The 22,493-nt window shown below is 35.4% G+C and overlaps 1 protein-coding gene across 3 annotated transcripts in view; it reads right to left on the bottom strand.

The window, feature by feature from the left end:
- Positions 1-2,345: 2,345 nt before the first annotated feature.
- SMAD2 (SMAD family member 2) overlaps positions 2,346-22,493 on the bottom strand; it is a 96,712-nt gene continuing 76,564 nt past the window's right edge. For all 3 annotated transcript variants that reach the window (XM_032152370.2, XM_032152372.2, XM_032152373.2), the window contains 5 exons: positions 12,681-12,734; positions 10,577-10,789; positions 7,755-7,892; positions 7,430-7,574; positions 2,346-4,039 (listed from right to left, as the gene is read on the bottom strand). In XM_032152370.2, the coding sequence (XP_032008261.1) occupies positions 3,916-4,039; positions 7,430-7,574; positions 7,755-7,892; positions 10,577-10,789; positions 12,681-12,734 (674 nt within the window). In that variant the 3' untranslated portion in view covers positions 2,346-3,915. The remainder of the gene's footprint in view (positions 4,040-7,429; positions 7,575-7,754; positions 7,893-10,576; positions 10,790-12,680; positions 12,735-22,493) is intronic.

Genomic DNA, 22,493 nt, shown 5'->3' with positions numbered 1-22,493 from the left:
ACAGTGAAGATTGTCTTGTGTTACTTTATATCCCACCATAAACCTACCCCACCCTCAGACCAAGAGGGTATCTAACACTGAATAAATGCTGAAAGTATTTAGTAGTTAAAGAAAAAAGAGAAGGATCTTAAAGGTATATATGGGAAGCTTTTAAGAGGTAGAGAAACCAACTGGGTATACATTTTATTTGATTTCAACTAGCAAGAGACTGAGACTGATGTTTGTTTGTTTGTTTTACCTTCAAAGTCTTAGTCTTAAACTGACAAGAGCACAAAAAAAGTGAAATTAAAATAATTTTAACAAAAGGGAAAGCGTTTGACAGTGTTTAAAAGACAGACAAATCAAGCAAAACTGAATGTGGTTTAAGGTAAAAAATACAACTAGGTATTAAACAATTTGTAAAAACTTACAAAGAAAATTTAGCTTTCAAGAAAAATTAGGCAGATTTCCTTCTGCCGAAGTGACAGGTCCTGAGAAAAAAAACATAACCTCTACAAGACCAAGCACAGCTCAAGGGTCAGGGCCTCATCCGTCATCTTTTTATTATTCAATATCTATCACAGTGGCTGGGCAAACAATAGGCATCAATAAATGTTTACTAACTGAATGTGTATTATAAGGTATAATCAGTATAATTGATATAGCTCAAATCTAATCATGAAAGCTTCTTTAAAGTAGGATAAAAAGAGCGCAATCAGTGGTATTCCAGAAGGTAGACCTAAATCCAGTTATATTTTCTAATCTCAACCAGTGGTTATAAAGACTTTCTGAGCTTCTTTTTAAAGCAATGAAACTCTTTCCAAAAGAAACCCCATGCAGTTCTTCAGTACAGAATAAAGATGCCACTGGCTAGACCAAAGTCAGTGAGAACTCCAAGAGCCTCCCCTAAGCCAGCCCCCAAGGTGTCTCTGTGGAACCTACTGGAAAAACTACTACTCATCTTAGAAATGTGATAGAAAGCATGGCCATTCAGTTCTCAGGTCATCACTCCTAGAAAATTACTAGTATTGTGGAGAATAAATCCTAAGTAATGTTGCTAATTTAAATAAAGACAAAAATTCAACAAAGAGGGGATTCTATCACTTAGAAAAATGAAAACCACACCTATAAATGGGGGGAGGGGCAGAAAACAAAATCAAGCCACAGTAGATAAAATACAAAAAACATCATCTCATTAAAAAGCATCAAACATATTCACACAAATGTAATTACAACCATGAAGTAAACTGCTCAACAGGTATAACTGCTCAATAGGTGTTTTCAAATAGTTGAGTCCCAATTTCATACTGTACAGAAAAATCACACCAGAACTGTAGAGATGTGCTCCACTACTGAAACAGCATAGTAGGCACTGCTTCACATAACACAGTAATGCAAGAGTAACCGCCAAGATCAGGACCTTCTACCACTTTCAGAGTTGTTTTCTGCCCCTACAACTGTTCCCTAACACCATTACAAGTTCTCAAGTAAGAAAAAGAAGGGCAGAGGCTCCACTGAGTATCTCCCACAGGCCTGATAGTGGTATTACCTAGGACATTTACTCTGCTCACAAGATGGGTAGTAGAGGACATAATTACTGGACAGCACGAAGTCTGGAAGCAAGCAGCAGGGCACTAAAACGGTGAGAGTTTACACAACAAAAGCTTGTTAAATTAAGTAGTACTGATGTGGTGCAAACGAAATTTTTACAGCAAAGGTTGAGGAAGAAGATGTATTAGAATGATATGAAGCAGACTATCACAAAATAAGGCCACCTTCAAAATATTATAAACTGTAGAACCATTCTGATCTTCAAGTTTGGATTTGTATAGAGGTTTCTGTATAAAGCATTAATACCTAATCATGAGTTTCCTTTAGTGTGAACCTTTTTACATTTGATGCTATTCTCTTTGCCAGGAATACTTATCTCCCCTGGCTCATCACTTGGCTTGCTTCTTCAATGTCAGGTGTTAGCTCATGCATCCTTTCCTTAGAGGCTTTCCTTGATGTCCTACCTGAAGCATCCCATCTGTTATTCTCCAGTACAGTACCCTGATTATCTCCTTCATAGACAAGTAAGATGATTAAGGGTTAGTGTAACTGCTGTCTCAGCAAAGGCAGGAACTGTAGTTGTCTTGTTCACCTTTACCCAAAGACTAAGAAAGTTCCTGGTACAAACAGGTGAACAATAAATATTTGCTGAACGAATAAAAAATTACTATACCAAATTTACATGAACACATACATATACACACAAATATAGGAAAATGGGGAGTACCCAATAGAAAATCACCAAATGTTGAAAGTATTGAAAATGATACCTATAGAGACAGGTGGATATGATTTCAAAGAACAAGTACCAAAGATAGCTTCAAAAATACGAAAATTTATGAAAAGACGACCAGGAGTGGTTATTTTCCATTTCTACTAAGATGCAAACAAGAAGAAATGTTTAAACTGCAATGAGTCAACATTAGACATAATAATTATTTGCTGCAGAATGAACTAGCAACAGAGTTTCGGAAATCTCCTCTCACTACAGAGTATAAAGTATTGTCAATCACAAAACCAGGATCAGTCAAGAACAGCTCAGACTGCAGGTAACTTATAAGCTAAAAAACTTGCTAAATAAATGGCTTTTCCGCCAATTTTTAAAATTCTGAATTCATAATTATGTGTAGAATAACAATCAATTTATAAATCGAATACAACATACTTTAAAAACAGATGGCCCATATCTGCTGATCGTACCTCAGCATCACTTTTCTAGGTATTTTGCAGAAACAATTACATTTACAAAAGATCCATTTCATAATACAATCTGGTAACTAAACCAAATCAAACTACTCGAAGAGCAGGTCTGCTGTTGAAATATTTTAAAATACCTTTGGAAAAATGGTATTTATAGATTAGCTTTTTTAAAAAGGGATAAATATGTGGAAGTAATTCTAGCATATCCCCAAAAATAATTATACTGCCAACTATGCATTTTTTATGAGGTGGAAGGATAAATCAACAGACTGCTAGATTACACAAGCCAATTATTCCTGTTGAAAATTGGGCATAAGACAAAGGGACTTTCTCCATATGAATTCTTACTGTACCCCAGAATTAACTGGTGCCAGCAGTATCAGTGCAACTATTACTGGTGATCATGTCATGTTAGGTTGTTTTGATTATGAGGACAAAAATGGGAATGGAAAAAAGAGGCTTGGAAAGGTTTTCAGTACGGTTTCCTTATAATAAGATTTAGCAGTTAAAAAAACAAACCAAAACAAAAAACCACAAAAAGAATGACTGTTTAAGCTCCACTGAACACATTAAGGTCAAGGATTTCAAAAGTTAATCCACTTTTCTTCCCCCAAGAGTTTATTTTTGGTAAAAGGCAGAAAAATTAGTTTTTCTACAAGGAAAATCTGCTTCTAAATAATTTGAAAATCTTGATATATATTATATATTAAAAAAGACACACAAAAATAACAGAGAAGTGGCAATAACAGATTAGGTACTGTAACTTTATAAAGGTTTGCCTAGATCAAGAAGCAGCGCACACACACACCTCATCTATGCAAACTAAAAATGTATATAAACAGCACAATACTGTGATACTGGATCATGATACATTACCTGTACACATAACTACTACTGTTATTAATAAACCTTTGGGACACTCAGTTTTATGCCCAATAAGACATCATTAAGTCTTTAAAATCTTCTCTTCCTCTTTAATGGGAGAGTATTTCTAGACACTAATTTTCCCGTCTAATATTCAAATATAGGAAACAGATTCCACAAGGTGCTTTAATTGATGAGACCTCAAGTGCTGTTTTCTCTCTTGAACTTTTGGATAGTAAACAGTCCATAGGGACCACACACAATGCTATGACAGAAGAGTTGTTACATTAAGTCTTTTCATGGGACTTGATTCGTGAAGCTTTATGACATGCTTGAGCAACGCACTGAAGGGGATCCCATCTGAGTTAATACTTTGTCCAACCACTGTAGAGGTCCATTCAGATGAAGTTCAATCCAGCAAGGAGTACTTGTTACCGTCTGCCTTCTGTTTAAAAGAATACAGGAAAATGATTATGAAATTCAAGTCCACAGGCAGGGAAAATGGCTATGTTTAGGTACACTGCATTAAAAATTTACAGAAATTAAAAGGTTGTGTATATAATTTTGGACACGATTATTCCGAAAAATGGTTGATCCTCAAAGTCAAAGTACTTCTGATGACCTTGTTTCAGAAGTGATTTACAAGAACATCTTTTTCTCATCAAACTAAAATTAATAAGGTGGTATTATTCACCATCATCCAAAATGGAACACCTGAGAGAGAATGTAGATACTATTAATATCAGGCCAGGGCCAGGCGTAGTGGCTTACACCTGTAAGCCCAGCACTTTGGGAGGCCAAGGCGGGCGGATCACAAGGTCAAGAGATCGAGACCAGCCTGACCAACATGGTGAAACCCCGTCTCTACTAAAAATACAAAAATTAGCTGGGTGTGGTGGCGTGTGCCAGTAGTCCCAGCTACTCAGGAGGCTGAGACAGGAGAGTCACTTGAACCCAGGAGGCAGAGGCTGCAGTGAGCCGAGATCATGCCACTGCATTCTAGCCTGGCGACAGAGCGAGACTCTGTCTTGAAAAAAAAAAAAAAAAAAAAAATCAGGCCAAAAGGAGACACGTGAATCAGGATTGTCCAAGCAAACCAAGACATAAAGTAACTGTACTTATCAAATCAACCACAGAATAGTAGATACTCAAATATCAAATGGAATCTAAATAAAAGTATACCAAAGCAAAAACAAAATTTTGGCCAAAGCTAAACCCACACCACAGAGAGTGTTAAAAGCTGGAACTCAACTTTCCCTGCCAAAGCCAATGAACATCCCTCTTAGCAACACCATTCGGGCTTTTAATAGTGCTTCAACAAAAGGGGCAACTCTATGAGAATTACAAATTATTCGATGACATCCTGTCACTTCCATGCACTGATTTTAGTTCCATCTTATTTGCTATACAGAATAAGTCAATAAATCCACTTGCTTCTACAAACAGCCCTTCAAATAGGAGAAAAGCCCAATATCAACTCTTCATCTCCAAGCAACACATGTTCGATATAATTTAAAACTGTACTTCCAAGGATATCATTTTCTGAGGCAGCTGGTATCAGTCCCCACTATATACCCTTTGGATTTTTCAGTGTGCTCCAGACAACTTCCAATTGCACGTATCTGCATTGCTGTGCCCAGGAACCTCTCTGATATACCCTAAAAGGCTAGAGGTGCCAGGAAATTAGCATCCCCAGGAGCAGCCCTCAACCAAGGAAACAGAAATTGACATTTACATGCCCAGCACTTCTGTTCCTCTGGGTAGGATAATTCTGTAGACTGTTTACTGTTTCCCAGAGTTTCCCCAAGGGTGTCAGTTCTAGTGACCCACCCACTGTGATAGATGGCTTAACAATGGTCCTGGCTGCCCTGTTCTCCCCTGTCCCACTTCCCTTTCTAGAATAATTCATAATCCAGGTCACCCAAGGGGAGTAGGTTTAAGAAGATTGCCACTCAATTAAATATGAATTCTTCATACATCTAAATTCCCTGTTTACTACATTTCCCAATTTTTGTGCTAACAACCAAGATGACATTAAGGAAATTAAAAAAAAATAGTTTTAGAAACCTAAACATTAGGTCTATTTCCTCAGCTCCAGAATGATTACAGACAATAAGTTCCAGGTAGCTACCCACATATCCACAGATAGATGGATATTTGCTATTTTGATTTGTAAATGTTACAGGAAACTACTTGACTTTCCAAAGTCAGATGTACCTGACTCCCAATACTTATAAAAACATACTGTATATTACTGCTTCTGTAATTACAGATTTTACTTTATCTCTGAGTTAAAGAATAGCAGAGTCCACAGTGAATGAAGACGGGCAGTATCTTTACCAAGTAAAACTGTTCTTAGCAGATCTATAGATATACATGGAATTCCCTCTGTAATTCACTCTTACTTCCACTAAATTCCTACCGTATTTTGCATTATTCTAACCTTTTGAAGAAAAAAAAAAAGTCTGACCTGAAATCTTATTAAACAATATAATTTAAATCTAATTTTGCTATCAACTCAGGTCAAGTCTAAAGTTTTAAAAAATGGCATTCAGCATTCTTAACAGGTAACAACATCTCAAAAGGGTAATAATCAAAACAGAAGTACAGCAAAATCACAAAATGAATTATTCTACCAATATAACTCAGAAAAAAATAGTGACAAGTCTTCATTCTCTGATATAAATATATAACATATATTTTTAAATGTATTCAACAGGTAGACCTCACATTTCACAATCTCAAAGTCAGATTTCTGACAAAACTTAAGATAGACAAGCAAGTCGAAAACAAATAAATTTGGAAGGGACTACATTGCTGGAAGAAGCAGGAATACAATCACTATATTACATGAGTATTTCTTAAGCAGGCATACGGAGTAAGCAATATGAATTGAAGAAAGTAGACTAAGTATTTTACATAATTCCTACTCTTAAATATGGTAAAGAAGTCTTCTCTGTCTTTGATGTGAAATCCAATCTATTGTTTAATTCATCAATAATCTAGACTATCTTATCCACTGATGACAAATTTAGTTTTTGTAAAACTTAAACATATAATTGTTACTACTATCCTTATAGAAGAGGTTAAGAGTCCAGGAGAACTATCTTCCAGTCCCATCTCAACCACTTATAATGTAACCTTGGGCAAATTATCAGCTTTCTATGTCTATTTCCAAATATGTATTAGTTTGAACCACTTGTTACCTCCAACGATGGCAATTTCATATATTTCAACCTTACAAAGAACGAACTGACAATAGAAATAGTAATTTTTAGATACTACACTTAAAACAGCACAGTGCCTGGCACATTAGCAAGTATTCCTTCTACTTCTGAATGAAGTTCCTCTTAACCTACATCTAGTTTGTCTCAATTTGTTTGTTCAGCCTTATTTTTTCTATTCTCCAAACTGAATTGCTATGCTATCGTCAAGATTATCACTTTGCAACTCTGCCCACCCCATTTATGACTATTGAAATCCAATGCATCTTTTACAACTAGATCATGTGCCATCAAGTTTTCCTTGAGCACCATGTGCAAACATCTCTCCTTCCATAAACTGACATAACCCTTCATATAACCCCTTTTATGATATTTAACACTCTGAATTATGTTAAAATGCATGCCTGTGCATGTTTTAATATCTTCCATAATGGCAGCTCAGTAATTTGCAATAGTTTTGAATTTGGAGGCCTCCAACTTTATTTTACATAAAGATCAGCTGACTCTATAACCTCAATGAAAACAGATACAAATGAACTCCAGAATATGCAAGAATGCAATGAAACATAATTACACTGTGGAAATTTAAGAACCAAATATGTATTTCATACCGGTATTCTGCTCCCCACCCTTTCACAAAACTCATTCTTATGGTGCACATTCTAGTTAGCTGATAGACGGCTTCAAAACCCTGATTAACAGACTGAGCCAGAAGAGCAGCAAATTCCTGGTTGTTGAAGATCTTCAGATTACAGCCTATGATTAAAAAAGGTAAAAGAAGCTGTCAAAAGAATATCATTATTAAAAAGTAATTTTAAAAGGGCTACAAGTTTTAGAATATGAGCATGCAATCATCTACCGATTCTCCTAAAATTAGCAACAAGAAAAACTAAGCAAGTTAACATGACAGGTTTATTTACATTATTGAATCCATACCTGGTGGAATTTTACACACTGTTGCAGGGTGCCAGCCATATCTCTGATTACAATTGGGGCTCTGCACAAAGATTGCACTATCACTTAGGCACTCAGCAAAAACTTCCCCACCTATGTAATATAAGCGCACTCCTCTTCCTGAAACAAAATACAAATAAGATTAGTTTTGTAACATTTACTATTTCAGTGTGTCTTTGGAAGCATTTTCTTGGAAAAACTCTAAAATGATTTAAGGTATTTCCAGGATCTTTTTCACAGATAATGTCTTTCTGAAGTCTGACTTTAAATATACTACTGTATATTTCTCCCAAGTATTTTCTAACAATAATTTTATTGATTTTAAAATACATGTGTACTGAAAGTATTTAAACAATGTAGAAAAAGTACACAGAGAGTAAAATAGTTTCATACAAATGATATATATTATTTTAAGATAAGTAAAAGATTGAGTTAATTTTGAAGGAATTCACTAATGTTTGGAGAAATATATCTTCATTACAACTGTATTTTCTTAAAGATCCCACTAATGTTAAGAAAAAAAGATGTAAAAACATCAAGAGGTTAAGAGTCATTTGTCATTTTAAAAACTATATATTATGGTGGAAACCAAACCTCTAGATGTATAAGCATGATTAGGTGAGAAAAAATTCTACTGGGAGATTTTTAATATACTTCTTTCAGAATCTGAGAGATCACAAATGCAAAATAATATGAGATATAAGAATTAAAAAAAAAAAAAAATTGTGAGAGGCAGACTTCTAACATGGCACCTAAGAGTCTCAGCCCTGAGGTGCACATACATTCTCTGTTAATCAAACACTAGGTGCTGCTGTTAAGGAATTTTTCAGATGTAATTAAGGCAGCAAATCAGTTAACCTTAAGAAAGGGAGATTATCTTTGGTGGGCCTGACTTCATCAGGCAATCCTTTAAAAGGGACTAGACTGTCATAGGCCAAAGTGATTCAAAGCATGAGAGGTATTCAACACGAGACATTCTCCATTACTGACTTTGAAGATGGATGGCACCATGTGACAAGGAATTCAGGTGACATCTAGGAGCTGAATTCTGCCACAACCGTGTGGGCTTAGAAGAGGACCTCAAGCTCCAGGTAAGAATACAGGCCAGCTGACACCTCAATTTTGGCCTTGTTAAACCCTGAAAAGACCGCCTAACCCATGTCTGGACTCCTGACCCACAGAAACTGTGAGGTAAAAAACTGGTGCTTTAGGCCACTGAGTTTGTGTTAATTTGTTACACAGCAAAAGAAAACTAATAAAACAACTAACATTCCAGATTTAATACAGAACCTGGTATGCTGGTTCTCTTAAGACTATAGAATATTTGTAAAACAGTCATGCATGTGGTCATTGGGAAAACACTAAGTCCAAAAGTAGAGATTTTTCAGGCTATATTCCCTGATCAATATCACCTATAAAACTAGAAATCAAAAACAAAAAAAATCTAATAATGACAGCAATCTAAAACTTTGGAGGGGGAAGAGAATAGGGCAGAGAAAACCCATTAAATTTTTTTGCAGAACCCCAATGAAGACACAAAAACAAAAAACTAACTATTTTAGTTAAAGCACCTACAGCGACACTGGGTATCTTAATAAGATTATCCAAATTTATACATCAAGCAAGATTTGAGAACTTCCACTTGGAACCAAGTAATAGATCTTTTAGTCACTATCACTTTGCAGTATCAAAATCACACTTTGATAACCAGCATTACTTCTCACAGGTGATGGTTAATTAGAAAAAAAACAGAATTAAACTATTGTTAAAAGAAGTTAAGGTGATGCGAATGATGTTCAATTATGAATGGCTCTCACACTTTTTCACTTCATCGTTAAGGAAATACTGAGGACCCCAAAGAGCTTTTGTTTATGTGAATATTATGGAAAATGACCATATTAGATATAAAAACTGAGATTTAAAAAATTCATTTAAAAATCAAATCTATTACATATTAACAATGTTTAGAAAAAACTGTATTTCCAAAGCAAAAAAAAAAAAAAAAAAAAGTAGCAACATTTCACCATTTTTGTCTATGAAAAACAACTATATTTCCAAAGCAAAAAAAAAAAAAAAAGTGGCAACATTTCAACATTTATGTCTAGTGTAACTGAATTGGAGTCTCATTATCAAATCTACATTTCATCTCTTGCAAAATCATATGCATGTAGGCTCTGGAATACTCCACTGTACACTCATGAGAGAATGAGAGTAAAAATGGCAAACAGCATCTCAGTACTACTATGAAAATAGCTTTGACCTCACAAACTAGCTGAAAGGGTTTCTGGGACTACCAGAAGTCCCCAGACCACATTTTGAGATGTCCCTGAATTATATTTTGAACTATATTAAATGCAGTTCTTGTTTTAGATATCTCATTTCAGATGAACAGCAAGCAGATTTCATTTAACATATAAACTCACCAAAGGGGGAAAAAACCTGGCAGCTATATAAAGAAACTGAAAAAAAAAAAATCATGATTTATAAAAAAGTATTAAACCCCAAATCTGAACATGGCAATTTTATGACTGGTAGAGACTCAGCAAATTAAACTTATCGTAACACATATTTATTGAAGAACTCTCCAGTATCAAGGGTGCCAAATAAAAGTTGAAGAGTTTGCAGCTGAAGCATCACCAGGATCTATTAGAAGCAGTGAAGCCTGTGCACTTAAATGTGTTGGCACTTACACCAGAGAGAAAGCTGGTTTTACTGCACACAAGCTCTTGATGTGGCACATCATGCAATGCCTACATTACGAGTATACAGCATTGGTTTTTCACAACAAGGAAAATAAAACATACCTATATGCCTTCTTGTCATTTCTACTGTGGCATTTCGGTTAACATTGGAGAGTAAACCTAAGCAGAACCTCTCTGAATTTGATGGATCTGTAAAGCCATCTACAGTGAGTGAGGGCTGTGATGCATGGAAGGTTTCTCCAACCCTCTGATTTAATTCATAATATGCTATTGAACACCAAAATGCAGGTTCTGAGTAAGTAACTGGCTGTAAATCTGAAAAATAAAAAAATAAAAAAATAATAAAAGGAAGAAATGTGTGAACAATTCAAGCCATAAATAGATTTAATATAATCATCTTTACATGCTCTATGCCAGCCTGCACTGGCAAAAGCTCAGGAAGTAGACATATTATCTATACCGGTTTCCATAGATCATACCAGATTTTCAGTATTTTTCACACAAAACTCCAGTTTCACAGATCATACCAGATTTTTTCAAATTTCCCCCATGTCATTAAATCACTTTATGTTGGATTCTTTGTTTTACCAATAGTTTTAGTCTAGCTCCTGTTCAAATACAAAACAATCATAGCAAAGTCAGTCAACTTGCCATACTTGGTGCATTTCTAAAGCACATAAAAAAGCTAATGTGGGGTAAGATAAAGCCAGAGCAAAGATTAATGAGTCAAAAGCCACACACAAAAAAACAGTCATAATAAAAGGATACAAAATAGGACATATTTTTGACATTTGTCTATTTTAACATCAAACTCTTGGTGAGATACCCTAGGTACAAAAAAAGAAAACCCACTCATACATAAGAACCAGAAAGCAGTAACACACAAAGATCATGCAAGTGGAAACAGACCACAGAGTCAAAAGACTACTTATTTCACTGGAAAACTATGTATTTAGCTTCTGCAGTTTTGACTAAAACACATCATAAGGAATACTGCAAAAGAAAAAAACCTCACAATTTTGTAGAATAAATTCCAAACATGTAACAACCAAAGAGAAATTGTGAAATAGCAGGGTAAAATGAGGGCAAAAATAATAATAGTAATACAGAAATGTATATATAGTCATCCCTTGGCATTTACAGGGGATTGGTTCTAGGACCGGCTCCCCCTAACTAAAAACCCTCAGATGTTCAAGTCTCTGACATAAAAGGGCGTAGTATTTGCATGTAACTTAAATTCACGTCATCCTGTATACTTTAAATAATCTCTAGATTACTTATAATACCTAACAATGTAAATGCTATACAAATATTTGTTATATTGTATTTTAAAATTTGGGCCTGGCACGATGGCTCATGCCTGTAATCCCAGCACTTTAAGAGGTCGAGGTGGGTGATTCATTTGAGGCCAGGAGTTTGAGACCAGCCTGGGCAACATAGTGAAATCCCGTCTCTACTAAAAATACAAAAATTAGCTGGGTGTGGTGGCATGCACCTGTAGTCCCAGCTACTCAGGAGGCTGAGGCAGAGAATTGCTTGAACCCAGGAGGCAGAGATTGCAGTGCACCAAGATTGCACCACTGCACTCTAGCCTGGGCGACAGAGCGAGACTCTGTCTCAAAAAAATAAAAATAAATAAAATTTGTATTAGTTTTTATTGTTGTACTGTTATTTTCATTTTTTCCCGATTATCTTCAATCTGCAGTTGGTTGAATCTGCAGATGCTGAACTCATGGTTATGAAGGGACCATACACATACATATTTGTACATATACGTGCACACTCTCATACATATATATATATGTATATATATATAAAACCCCCATACTACGTATATACGTATACATATTTACATCAATGTGTATATATATGTAATACACATACCTCTTTTATTAATTACATCATAAAATAAACATAACCATAAAAATCTAGCCGTTATATAATTTTCTATGAGGAATATGATTTCAATAATAAATAGATTACACCTATTTCTTACATGTGCCAGCAGAAAAGACTTTTAATAATTTTGAGGGATGGTGTCAATATTCTTTTTAAAAAGCGCTACTGTAAACCACATACATAATTATTTGGCTATTCATTAGGATCCCTTTCTCGGATATATAAAAAATAACTCCTAGAGATGATTTTTATTATTAAGTAAGTGATACAGTATAAACACGATGAGGGGAACATATTTGCAACTTACCCAAGCTATGATTAACAGGGGAAAGAGTAGTAGGAGATAGTTCTGCTGGAGAGCCTAAAACAAAAGGATTTAATTTAAAAATAAATGAAGTATTTCCAGAACTTCTGATCAAGTAATCATAAAACTAGCTTTATCTGGTTATAATTATCAACAATATTACAAAGATAATTTAAATACCAAGAATTCAGAATATGTAAGTGCTTAAATTTAGTTTAACTTGTAGGGGGTCGGGGGGAGAGAAGGGGGGGTTCCAGTATAAAAGGTGCAACAGTTTTGGCTTCTAGCCCACCAGTTCATCTTCCCAAAGATATCTAATGTTGACAGTTCCTTGGGTATCTTTCCAAAATATTCTATGAACCACATAAGCAAATACATTTTCGTTCTGTGTCCTTTCTTTTCATACACAAGTGGTAACCGTTTTTCATCTTCTATATTATTCTATCAGATTGTTCACAATGTGTTTCCTCATTTGTCTGTCTACATATCAATTAGTCACATAACATCGGGATCCCATACTGATGGATATTCAGGCTATTTTCAATCTTTTGATGTAAGAACCAACGCTTTAAGACTGCAATAACTAATCTTGACCATTTTGCATGCTTTTCCAATCACATCTGAAGGATACATTCTTAAAGAAACTGCCAGGTCGAAAGGTTTGTGTTTTTGCAATTTTGATAGATTTGGGTAAAATTATCATTCATCAAGGTTGTACCAGTTTACATTCCCAGTCACAACATAGTAAAGGGATGCCTGAGGTGTTATTGCTTCTAGATGAAAACATGGTCACAAGCACAGTTTTAATTTTGAGTAGCTTTACACGTTTATATTATATTTCCTTTCTGTAATAGTCTATTATTTTCTTTTGCGATGTTGATCATTTTCTTACTGATTGTTTGAAAACTCTTTATATATATTAGGGATATAAGTCTTATGGTATGAGTTACAAATATTTAATCATTGGTCTTATGACTCTTAATCCTAATTTTGATCATGCAGCACTAAAATAAAAGCCCTTCTACATGACTTATCAATCATCTTTGGGTTAGCGTCACACTTTGGGATAAAACAGTGATGACGGTGGATATCTTACTCTTGACTTTTAGGGTAATGTTTCTACCATTTTCCCATTAAGCATGGCATTGGCTTTGAGGCTAACAGCAATAAAATATTTATTTAGGATTTTTGCATCAATAGTCTCAAGCAATATGAGCCAGAAGATTTACATGAGTGCTATGTTTGTAAGGCTTTGTGGTCAATGTTATGACAATCTAGCAGCTTTATCCTCTGCAAAGGTTTAAATAGTATTATAACTGTATATTCTTTAAAAGTTTGGTAGAATTCTTCTGTGAAATTATTTATAGTTAGTAACTTTCTAGGGTTTACTGTGAGACATTATTCTATGAAGGGTGACTTGTTCAGATAGCTCTATTTTCTGGATTCAGTTCTGGCAAATTACACTTTCTTAGAAAATGATCGGTTTCTTCTTTTGGGTAAACAGGCTAAATCTAATCAAGAAAATAAGGGGGCACAAATATACAAAATAAGAACCACCAGAGACAACAGATGAAAAATCATGGCGTGACTAGTCTGCTCAATTCCATGCAACTCAATTTTAAAACACGTTTGCAATAAACGTTGTTAAATAATCTTATTAAATATATAAGATATATTTTATTTTATGATCATCATTCTCTACACATTTAGGGAAAGTTATCTAAAAGAGCATGACCCAAGCTTCAAATGTATACCAAGAGCATAATTGTAGAATAAGAGAGGTCAGGCCGGGCATGGTGGCCCACGCCTGTAATCCCAGCACTTTGGGAGACTGAGGTGGGTGGATCACGAGGTCAGGAGTTAGAGACCAACCTGGCCAACGTAGTGAAACCCCATCTCTACTGAAAACACAAAACTTAGTCGGGCATGGTGGCGTACACCTGTAATCCCTGCTACTTGGAAGGCTAAGGCAGAAGAATCGCTTGAATCCAGGAGGCGGAGGTTGCAGTGAGCTGAGGGCATCCCACTGCACTCCAGCCTGGGCGACAGAGCAAGACTCTGTCTCAAGAGAAAAAAAAAAAAGAGTAAGATAGGTCAGACCATCTTACACACCTCCTCCCTACCACACACTATTATAACCATGACATAAAATACCAGGCAATAAAGGTGAAATGGTAGCCCCTAGATAAATAAATGAATCAGAGAAGAGACGCTTAATTTTTAGAAGACAGAACGGTCTTCCACAACATAATTATGTTCCTTTTTTCTCAGTTTTACAAATCTGCTGGCAAGTCACAAATCTGCTGGCAAGTCACAACAGGTACAACTAAGAAAGGTCAAAATATATTTGGAACAATGAGCTAAAATTCACTGCTGTTTCCTGAAGCCAATATAAAATAAACAAAGCCACTATTAGAAATGGAGGAATCTGCCCAATTATTCATATCTTTTAACTGTTTACTCCTCTATTAAATACTTAGAAATGACCAGTAGGATCATTTAAATTAACAGGCGTTCAGTCAGATGTGACAGGTTAGAATTACAGATTACAAAAAAGACAAATTTTAAAAACTTAAAATAAGCTAACAATTAATAGAAGCCTTAAAAAAAAAAAAAAAAAACCCAGAGGCAAGGAACTGATGATTAGCCTATGAATTATTCACACATAAATGCTGCTACTAGAGTCTCACCTGCCAAAGGCCTTCCACTTAGGAGAAATATTATAAATATCCTATTTGAGATCTAGCGTGAATTAGCAGTGTCTACTTACAGCTAAACCAACTACAGAAATCCCTGTGCATGCATCTTCGCAAATTTACATATATTTCTGGGATACATTTGTCAAACCTTTGTTTGACAAATTAACAAATGTCAAATAAAATGTGTTAAACTTTTATAAGTGCCAAAATACCCTCTCAAAAATGTTTCATCTCACTAAGAATCTATAAGCTAGTGTTTCTTCACACTGTGTCACTACATGTTGACATCTGCCAATGATAGGTTTAAAGGGAGCAATTTTTTAATTTCTTGTTTTTGTTGTAAATAGTGTATTCCTGTTCTTTTAGCCAATTCTATTAACTATCTTTTTCTTCTTGATTTGTAAGTTTTTAAATTTAAAAATCAGTTCTTAGACTTGTCATCTATTTGTAAATATTCACCCAGGCTTTTTAAAAAAAAATCTGTTATATCTTTTAAGGTGACATTAAATTGTATTAATTTAAAATATAGACTTTTTTTAGAGTAGTTTCAAGATCACAGCAAAACTGAACAGAAAGTACAAAGAGCTCCCATATGACCCCTGCCCTGCTTCCCCAAATTCCCTATAACATCTGCAAACCGCAATGGTCCATTTGTTATAATAATGAACCTACACTGACACATCATTATCACCGAAAGTCCATAATTTACATCAGGGCTCACTGTTATACATTCTCTGGGTTTTGACAAATGTATAATGACGTGTATCCATTTACAGTTTCGAACAGAGTAGTTTCACTGCCCTAAAAATGCCCTGTGCTCCACCTAGTCCTCTTTCCCTCCCACAAAGCCTCAGTAACCACTTATCTTTCTACTGTCTCCATAGTTCTGCCTTCTCCAGAATGTCATATATAGTAAGTCTTCATTTAACATTTTCCATAGGTTTTTGGAAACTGACTTAAGCAAAATAATTGTACAACAAAACCAACATTCCCCAATCATCAACATTGTAACGAAATGACATTACTTGAGGACCTGTTGTACATTAATTGGATATATCAGTTTATTTATCTAGTCACCTATTAAAAACATCTTGGTTGCTTCCAAGTTTTGGAAATTATAAATAAAGCTGCTATGAACATCAATCTGCAGGTTTTTGTGTAGACCTAAGTTTTCAATCCATTTGGGTAAATACCAAGGAGAAGCAAGACTGCTAAACCATATGGTAAGAATATAGTTAGTTTTGTAAGAAATCACCCAACTGTCTTCCAAAGTGGCTATACCATTTTTCATTCTGACCAGCAATAAATGAGTGTGCCTGTTGCTCCCCATCCTCACCACACCAGCACTGATGAACCCCTCAGCTTTTGTTTGTCTGAGAAATTTTTTATTTCTCCATTTCTGAAGGACAGCTTTACTGGTTATAGTATTCTTGGTTGGCAGGTGTCCTTTTTTTTTTTTTTAGATGGGGTCTCACTCTGTCACCCAGGTTGGAGGGCAGTGGCACAATCTTGGCTCACTACAACCTCCACCTCCTAGGCTCAAGCAATTTTCCCACCTTGGCCTCCTGAGTAGCTGGGACCACAGGTGCATACCAACACACTCAGCTAATTTCAGTTTTGTTTTTTAATTCTTTCAGCACTTTAAATACACCATCCATCTCTCCTGACCTGCAAACTTTCTGCTGAAAAATCTGATCGTCTAATGAAGACTCCTTTGTTATGTGGCACATTGCTTTTTCTCTTGCTGCTTTAGCAAAGATACAGAAGGCAACCCAAGTGTCCCATCAGCAGATGAATGAAGAAATGGAGGGTTATACACACAATTGAATGTTATCCTGCCTTAAAAAGGGAGATCCTACCACTTTTAGCATGGATGAATCTGGAAGACATTATGCTAAGGGAAATTAGGTGGACACAGAAAGAAACATGGCATAATCTCATATGTGGGGTTTTTTTTTTTTTTTTAAGCCAAATACATGGAAACATAATAAAATGGTGATTACCGGTTGGGGGGTAAATAGGGAGATTATAGGTCAAACGGTATAAAGTTGCAGATATGTAAGATATGCCCAGAGATCTAATGTACAACCTGAGGACTACAGTTACAATATTGTGTTGCATACTGGAAATTTACTGAGTCAATTTTAGGTGCTCTTATCACACACATAAAAAGGTGACTATGTGAGATGATGGATTTAGTTGACTACGGCAACCATTTCACTACATACACCAAATACCATGTTATATACCTTAAACATACACAATAAAAACGTATGCTTTAAAAAGTCTAATTTACTGAATACAGACCAAAGTGTTCACAAACCCTCCAGAAAACTAGGAAATCATCCTGGGTTGCTTCTTCAACCTTAACCCAGGTATGATCACTAGTCATATTCTAAGCCTCAGCAATATGTATCAAAAGCACCCACTTCTCCCCCATGTCACCTAAAACCAGCCAGAGATACAGTGTAATAAACAAGAACAGGAACTCTAGAATCTGACATCCTACTGAATTTCTCTGTCATTTTCTAGCTATAAAAATAATGAGGTTCATTACAGCACTGTTTTTTTTAATTTCTGGTAAAAGTTGAACCTTTTAAAATTTTAATTTTTTGCTAGATGCAATTACATGTAATGCTTAAGTTTTCCTGTTTTGCCTAACTATCCTAATTTTTTATAATGAACATCCATTTGTTGTATAATTCGAAATGCTGTGTCATAATCTTATGTGTAGAACACTGTTTAACTTTTATCTGACACAGAATAATGGTAGAAATAAGAGATTGAGCTTCCCTGCCAAAGTGATACAACATTATAATGATCAAATTCAGCTTATGAAATACATAATGCATAAATGACCATTTTTTCATTTCTTGTTTTAAAAAACTTAATCCCCAATGCGATAGCATCTTAGGTTTTATATATTTCCAATTTTTCTATGAGAGCATAATTCTGTTCATAATGAGAAAAAAGGCTGCTTTTGTTTTTATTAGAAACTCCTACAGAGTTCCCCTTATAGTTAGTATGTAGAAGATTGGGGAAAACCTTTGCTTCGAAAATAAGAGTATAAACAAAAAAAAAATCCTATTTTTCTTTGAAGTTATCACACAGATATAGATCCAAGTAAGTCCACAGGAACTAATTTACAGAGAGGGATGAGCTCCTCCCCGGTTAACAGAGAGTGGTAATCACTTTCACTACTGACAGCATCTGCCAAGTCAGGACACAGACAAAGGACTGAGCTTGCCAAAGGAGAAGCCAACTAAAATTTCAATGGCCATGCACAGATGACAGGAATCTAAGAAGCTGCAAGCACAGAGCTCCTCTTCACCAGTCGGTTCCAATACATGTCTTTAGCTGAGTACATGGTAGCATAGGAAGTCTTGGGCAAGGCTGGAAAGAAATAAGAATATGCAGTCTTGCCATACTCATATCTGAAAGTTCTGATAAGGTAGGGAACTGACCCTCCCTGAAACCTGAGTGATGTGATATTAAAGCACCAAATTATCACCTTTCCAACTCAAATCCTAAGGGCAGGGAAAGGATCAGCTCCTCAACTTAGCAAATGGAGAGAGAAAAGAGTTGGTCTTTCCAAAGAAAGTGTTATCTATTTTAATCTCTAATATTATTTCATATACAACACTCACTATCCAATTAAAAAACAAGATATTCAAAGATGGAGGGGGAAAAAAATGACCCATAATCAAGAGATAAAACTGTCAACAAAAGCAGGCCATGTTACATATTAACTGGACACAAATTATCAAAGACTTTAAAATGGAAATTATATAGCTAAAAAATAAAGGATCTGAAATTAAAAACTAATTTAATTGGATTAAGAGCACACCCAAAGTCAGGGTCACATACATATTATCACTTGATTTTCAAAAAAGAAGCCAAAGTAAATCAATGGAGAAAGGAACATCTCTGCAAAATGGTGCTAAAACAACTGAAAGAAATGTCTGTAGTAAAGGAATAAAAAGGAGCAAAACTGGTGAATATGTAGGTAAATATAAAACACTTCTTTTTATCCCTTCTAATTTTCTTTAAAAATCAACTTGATATCAAAAGCAAAAAATAACACTGTACTTTGGGGTTTATATATTTTTATTAAGTAAAATACATGTCAATAATAGTACAAACAACAGAAGCAAATGAATGAAATTAGAGTGGTGTAAAGTTCTTAAATTTTACATGACGTTGTAAAATATTACAACTTAAATAACCTTCTAGGTATAACATAAGTACAATGTAGTCACAAGAATGCCAACTGAGAAAATAATACTGTTATTGGTAAAAAGCCAAGAGAGTAAATAGAATGAAACAAAAATTATTTGATTAGTCTAAAAGGCAAGAAAACAAACAGATAAAAACCAGAGAGAACAGACAGACCAACAATTGCAAAATGGAGGCCTAAACCCAGTATCAATAATTCCTCTAAATGTAAGTGGACTAAATTTTCCAACTAAAAGACAAAAATTGTTAGATTAAATAAAACCAAAAATATGCTGTTCACAAGAAACACATCATAAATATAAAGATTTCGGATAGATTGAAACAATTAAAAATATATCATGTAACCAGAGGTAAGAAAGAAGATATGGAGATGTTAATATGAAATGCAATTTATAATTAGGGTAAATTCATTAGGAAGATGTAGTAATTCCAAATGTGTATCATCTAATAACAGAGGTTAAAGATACATGAAGCAAAAACTGACAGGACTAAAGGCACAAACAGATGACTCTAAAATCAGAGCTGAAGATTTTAACACTTATCATAACTGACAAAATAATGAGATTTTTAAAAATCATAAAGAATTAAGATTTAAACACCATCAACCACCCTGACCTAAATGACATTTGGAACACTATAGTATATACATTCTTTCCAACTATATATGGAACTCTTATCAAGGTAAGTTACAAGTTATAGCATAAAATAATTTTCATAAATTTCCAAGGACTAAAGTCACACACACTATATGCTGGACTGTAACAGAATTAAATTAGAAATCAATGAAGTATCTAGAAAATCCTCACACTCCTAAGAAAAACCCAAACTTCTAAATAACTCATGAATCAAGAAGAATTAGAAAATAATTCAGTGATAATTTAAAAACAATATAAAATTTGTAATATAGAGCTAACATAAAGCTTAGAGGGAAATGTATAGCTTTAAATGTGTACATTATAAACAAATCAATGATCTAAATGTATACCACAAGAGGTTAGAAAAAGACCAGATTAAATGAAAAGTAAGCAGACAAAAAGATGAATACAAACAAAACAGAAAAGAGACAAAGACAACAAAAAATGAACAAGACAAAAAATCAGTCCTTTGAGACTACTGATTAATCCATTACAAGACATTCTAATAAAAAATTAAAAAGTCAAATTACTAACATTATAAATTTTAAAATGGATCTCACATATATGAAAGGGATAACAAATATCAGAAATAACTTAATATCAATAAATTCTCCAGCCTGGGCAACATGGTGAAATCCCATCTCTACATAAAACACAAAAATTAGCCAGGCGCAGTAGCATGTACCTGTGGTCCCAGCTCCTCGGGAGGCTAAAGTGGGGAAGATTGCCTGAGCCTGGGATGTTGAGGCTGCAGTGAGCCAACCAGGCCACTGCACTCCAGCCTGGGCAACAAAGTGAGATCCTGTCTCAATTAATCAATCCTATGACTTAGATGAAATGAACACATTTCTAACAAAATCCAAGTTTATCAAACACATACACAAAATTAAAAATCTAAATAATTCTCAATTTAAAAAACCTTTTCCTACAAGAGATGGTTTCTCTGGAAAAATCAAACTTTTCTTTTGAATACAAGGTCTCGCTGTTGCCCAGGCTGGAGTGCAGCGACGCAAACATGGCTCAATGCAACCTCAACCTCCTGGGCTCAAGTGACCCTCCCACCTTAGCCTCTTAAGTAGCTGGGACCACAGGTGAATGCCACTACCCCTGGCTAATTAAAAAAAATTTTTTTTTTGTAGAGACAGGGTCTTGCTTTGTTGCCTAGGTTGGTCTTGACCTCATGTGCTCAAGCAATTCTCCAGCCTTGGCCTCCTAAAGTGCTAGGATTACAGGCAAGAACTACCGTGCCCAGCCCTATCAAAAATTAAGAAAGAAATAATGCCAACCTTAAAGAAACTCTTTGAGAAAACAGGAGAAAGCCCTTTCCAACACATTTTATGATATTAAAATAAACACATTACAAGGGAAAAAACCCTATAGACCAATCTCTCATAAACATAGATGGAAAAAATTCTCAAAAATAAAGCAATTCAAGTCCATGAAACTATATGACCCTCTTTATAAACACAGAAAAAACATCTGACAAAATTCAACAGCCATTTATAAAACACAATTAGAACATTAAGAACAGGCCGGGCGCGGTGGCTCACGCCTGTAATCCCAGCCCTTCGGGAGGCCGAGGCGCGCGGATCACGAGGTCAGGAGATCGAGACCATCCTTGCCAACACAGTGAAACCCCGTCTCTACTAAAAACACAAAAAAATTAGCCAGGAGAGGTGGCGGGCGCCTATAGTCCTCGCTACTCAGGAGACTGAGGCAGGAGAATGGTGTCAACCCCGGGGGGTGGAGCCTGCAGTGAGCCGAGATCACGCCACTGCACTCCAGCCTGGGCGACAGCAAGACTCCATCTCAAAAAAAAAAAAAAAGAACATTAAGAACAAAAAGGAAGAAGAACTTCCTCAATCAGATACAATCTCCAAAATATCCACAATTAACATCATACTTAAAGGGGGAATTGTGAAATGTGTTCTTCCTATAATCAGAACAATGCAAAAAATGTCCATTCTTATAGCTTCAACAGTTTATTGTAGGTCTTAGGACAGAAAAAGAAAAACGCATAAAGACTGGGGAAAAAAAGAAAAACTGTCAGCCGGGCATGGTGGCTCACAGCTGTAATCCCAGCACTTTGGGAGGCCGAGGCGGGCGGATCACCTGAGGTTGGGAGTTCGAGACCAGCCTGACCAACATGGAGAAACCCCATCTCTACTAAAAATACAAAAAATTAGCTGGGCATGGTGGTGCATGCTTGTAAACCCAGATACTTGGGAGGCTCACCTGAACCCGGG

Source organism: Hylobates moloch, unplaced genomic scaffold, assembly GCF_009828535.3.
Source record: "Hylobates moloch isolate HMO894 unplaced genomic scaffold, HMol_V3 SCAFFOLD_5, whole genome shotgun sequence".
Taxonomy (NCBI): domain Eukaryota; kingdom Metazoa; phylum Chordata; class Mammalia; order Primates; family Hylobatidae; genus Hylobates; species Hylobates moloch.
The sequence above is the reverse complement of the archived record's forward strand: the minus strand, read 5'-3'. Positions and strand labels throughout refer to the sequence as shown.